This window comes from Belonocnema kinseyi, chromosome 2 (assembly GCF_010883055.1).
Source record: "Belonocnema kinseyi isolate 2016_QV_RU_SX_M_011 chromosome 2, B_treatae_v1, whole genome shotgun sequence".
Classification (NCBI taxonomy): Eukaryota; Metazoa; Arthropoda; class Insecta; order Hymenoptera; family Cynipidae; genus Belonocnema; species Belonocnema kinseyi.
Window position 1 is genome coordinate 49,672,977 of NC_046658.1, and position 4,553 is coordinate 49,677,529.

The window sequence follows — 4,553 nt, forward strand, 5'->3', positions numbered from 1 at the left end:
TAAGAAATAAATAAATATTTAAACATAAAGAAATAGTAAAATAAAATGACACAAAAATATAATTTAAAAAAAAAACTTTATTTTCCATAAGTATTATATTATTCATATTTTTAAACTAAAGTGATAAGTGATGTTTTTAAGCAAAGAATTGCATGCAAAATTAGAATTTTTTAAGGATGCCGTGGCACTAGAGTATTTTTGAAATATTATTAACTTCGGAACTGATTAAGGTTGAAAACTTTAAGTTATTATATGAAAAAATAGTTGATAATAAATATTTAGGCTTGATTTGAATAAAAAAGTCAATTGCAATAAAAAAAATTGGATGAACACAAATTTGCCAAAAATTCCGGCAGCAGGAGTTGGGCCCAGGGTTTCCTGTTACAAAGTCGGAACGCTACCTCCATTAACTGGACGTTAACAGACTATTGCATCGCGGTAAATGTAATGTGCCTGGTTTTTTTAAAAGCCGTTTTTCTCAAAAAATGTTGAATAGCACATCTTATTACTTTAGTTTACTACAAGTTTTTTAATGACCTAATACCTAATACCTCATCTGAAAAAAGTTAGTCATTTTCTTAATTTAAATAAACACTAGATTGAAAATATGTATTAACAATTGAATATATTTGTTATTTAGCAATAATAAGGAATAATAACGATAATAATTATTATTATCAAGCGTAAAATATTTACTACTAAACTATAAGAATATATCTAGTTTCTTCAAGACAGTTAACCCTATTCCAAATTTAAGAAACACCAAATTGAAAACAATGGGAATCACATATATTTTTAATTTAGCCATACTAAATTAAAAATATTCATGTCTAAAAGATTAGAAAATTGCAACTTGGAAACTTAAGTTTAAATTTAAAATTTAAAGTTTAAACTTAACCCCACAGAATTTGGCCTACACGTCTCAGTTTTCCCCTAGATTCAAAAAGTAGGGAAAATCCTAGGGACTTTCTCGTCATACAGGCCATACAAAAAATGTGTCTGCACGAGACAAGTTATTAGGTTACCCCTATGTATTTCGAGTTTCTGAATCCAAATCTGACCTCAGAATTTGTTCTGCATGTCTCAGATTTCCCCTAGATGTAGAAAATAGGGGAAAACTGGGGATATTCTGGTCATTAGTTTAACAATACCAGTATACAGAAGAATAAACGTACTGGTGTCATATTCTTATGTGTTGTGACCCTCATAGATCAAATTCAAGGACAAAAATTCTCCAGTGTGCTTACCGTTCCACTAGCTGGGATAAATCTACGGAAATTGAAGGTCTTGCGCATGTTAAACTGACTTATAAAGCAAAAGTAAGACAAATGCTATTTCCTCTGCAGTTTTGCGCTCTTAATATAAATTTGATCATTAGATTTTTCGAGCTTCTACCATTTTCTCCCTAGATGTGAAAAGTAGGAAAAGCTTAGGGATTTTCTGGTCACAGAAGGCATACACAAAATTTGCCTGTGCAAATGCCTGTGGCCACCCTTATGGATTTTGAGCAGCTTAATCCAAACCCGGCCTCAGGACTTCTCGTACACGTCTTACTTTTCCCCTAGATGCAGAAAATAGGCAAGAACCTAGGTATATTCTGGACGTTATTTTGATAATACCAGTACACGCGAAAATAGACATATGCATGTTATATTTTAAAGTGCCGCGACTCATAGAGACTTAAGTTGTACACAGAAATTCTCTAGTGTGCCTTCCATTTCTCCTAGCTTGGGTGATTCTGGGGAAATTGAAAGTTTTTCCCATATTATATAGCATTTTACGGGCAAAAAATAACAAACATGCCATATTCTTTGTAGTTTTGCATGCTAAATCTAAATTTGGACCCCAAATTTTTCAGGTTTGTCCCATTTTCTCTCTAGATGCAAAATGTAGGGAAAAGCCTAGGCAATTTCTGGTCACACAGGCCCACCAAAAAAGGTACGCACGCGACAAGTGACTGATTTCGCACGCATAACAGTAGAGGATATTAGTTTTTTGTGATTTTTTTCCGCGTAAATCTTTATAATCTGAGAAGGCCCTTAAATTTCCCTAGAATAACCCAAGCTATAGGAAATAGAAAGAAAACTACGAAATTTCTGTGTACAAATCAAGTCTATACAAGTCGTTGCACTAAAGAATATAATATCGATGTGCCTATTTTCGCGTATACTGGCATTTTCAAAATAACATGCAAGTTATCCTTAGGGTTTTCCTTATTTTCTGCATCTAGGGGAAAAGTGAGACGCGTGAGATCATTTCTAAAACCATTTTTGCATTCAGCGGCTGAAAATCCATAAGAGTAGCCTAGTCAATTATCGCGTGCAGAAAAATTTTTCGTATGGCCTGTTTGACCAGAAATCCCTAAATTTTTCCCTACTTTTTGCATATAGGGGAAATCTGAGACAAGTAGGAGAAATTCTGATTCCAAATTTGGATTCAGCGGTTCAAAATTCATAAGAATAGCCTAATCTTTGTCTCGTGCAGACAAATTTTTTGTGTGGCCTGTGTGACGAGAAAATCCCTAGGCATTTCCCGACTTTTTGCATCTAGGGGACTACTAAGACGTGTAGGACAAATTCTGAGGCCATATTCGGATTCAGCGGCTCAAAATCCATAATGGTAGCCCAGTCACTTGTATCGTGCAGACAACTTTTTTTTTGTGGGCCTGTGTAATTAATTAAAATTTCCAAAAAAAACATCGTTTCAATTTAAATCTGATAATAAGATATAATTTAAAATTGATTTGAATGCCTGTAAAATTAATGGTAACGTTCTAATCTGTAAATATTCATATAAAATGTCACAGAAACACGAGGGCTTAGACATGAAAGTGTGGTGAGAAAAAGTTTATAAGGAATGCATGATGAAGAGTCAGTGGATTGAAACATGTCTAATATAAATGGAACCACGTAGAAATCTTTACATGGTGAATTTGTGAAGCTTTTCAACTGGGTTTCTTGCTGCAGAGACTTGGTCGGAGCAGTGATGTGGATCGAACGTGTTATTTAAATAAACAGTACGGGAATTCTAGATTAAACTGAAAATCTACAACCCCCCCCCCCCGCCCTTACCGTTTCATTAGCCATTTTTCAACGAAAAATGTAGGAAACAAACTGACATTTATCATTTTTAAAATCGAAAGATTTTTTACTGTCTGAAGTAAGGGACAAAGGTGTAACTTTAAATATCAGTGCTCAACAAAAATGACTTATGTTGCGATTGAGTTGGCAAGATCGTTCCCGAATTATTTTTTGTTGACCAACACGAATCTGACCTTAATTTTTTGTGATCAGAAGTACTTTAATAGATATTTTTAACTCCATTTTTTAATAGAAAGATGTTTTATTGTTTTTTTATGAGTGGACACGCCGATCTTTCAGAAATATTTTAATTGTTCCCAAGCACTTTTCTTAGTAGATTTCAAATATAACCTATTTTTTACAATAGCTATAAGGTTCTTGAAATAATCTCAACAAATTTTTAAAGATATTATGAGATATCTGGACCGCTGTTTTCGAATGGGTCAAACTTCTATACAAAAACCTATATATAAATATTTTTAATTTATAAGAAGATCAGTGTTATAAATTAAAATTAATAATTCTTGAGTTTCTTGGGTCGCTGATAATGAATAGGAAGTCAGATTTTCAAATTTTCCCATGTTTGAGCTAATATGAAAGACCTTTTAAGATAAAAAGTGTTTTTATCTTTATGACATCGACGCAGTTATTTCGAATATTGAAAACCTGACTTCAAATTCGTTAACAATAAGTCGAAAAACTCTAGAGTTGGTAATTTTAAGTAGTCACACTTATTTCCCTGTTAATCATACATTTTTTATATATTGTGATGCAACACTCAAAAAAATGTCTAACTAAATCAACCAGAATTGTGGCTAAATAAGCTTTTATTATTTTTTCTGGTTACTCCAACAAGAAAAAATAAAAAGGTCATATTTAACCATAATTCTGGTTGATTTAACCAGACATTTTTTTGAGTGAAATATCTATTCAACTACTCTTTACGATGTTTTCGTAAATGGAAATAGTATTGAGCATCAAAAAATACTTTGAAAATAACAGGTCGCACAGAATGGGAACATAAGAAATTTTTTTGACTTCAGTACAATTTATAAATACTAATTACTATGAGGAATGATACGTTTTTAAATCACATTACCTGCAGCCAGCTAGTAAAACTTGTCTGTACATTTCGACGCTGCTTTTGCCGCCAAACTGTCTGCCGCTGAGGTAAGTGTTGTGACTGGAATTTATATAATAGTGTGCAAGGGGCTGATCCATATCCATGTAGACATCAAGCCTATCCAAAAACACTGGAGCATTCTCGTCGGAAATCAGGTAGCGAATGAAGCCGTCCTTCGTCATCGTTTCTGAAAGGACGTGATAGTTTCTGAAAGGATGGCGTACAACCAATTAAATGCGAATAGTATCATACGAGGGTAGTTCAATAAGTCCTTAGAATGACCAACAGATCGCGCGCGAATCGCTCCAAATCATCTGTTTTCAGTCAGCACCACTCCCGACTAGATATAT

At 33.4% G+C, this 4,553-nt stretch overlaps 1 protein-coding gene across 1 annotated transcript in view; it reads right to left on the minus strand.

Moving 5' to 3' along the window:
- Positions 1–4,175: 4,175 nt before the first annotated feature.
- Positions 4,176–4,553, minus strand: part of LOC117183108 (1-phosphatidylinositol 4,5-bisphosphate phosphodiesterase-like) — a 57,238-nt gene continuing 56,860 nt past the window's right edge. Inside the window, exon 10 of the mRNA XM_033376285.1 lies at positions 4,176–4,390. Coding sequence (XP_033232176.1) covers positions 4,176–4,390 — 215 coding nt within the window. The remainder of the gene's footprint in view (positions 4,391–4,553) is intronic.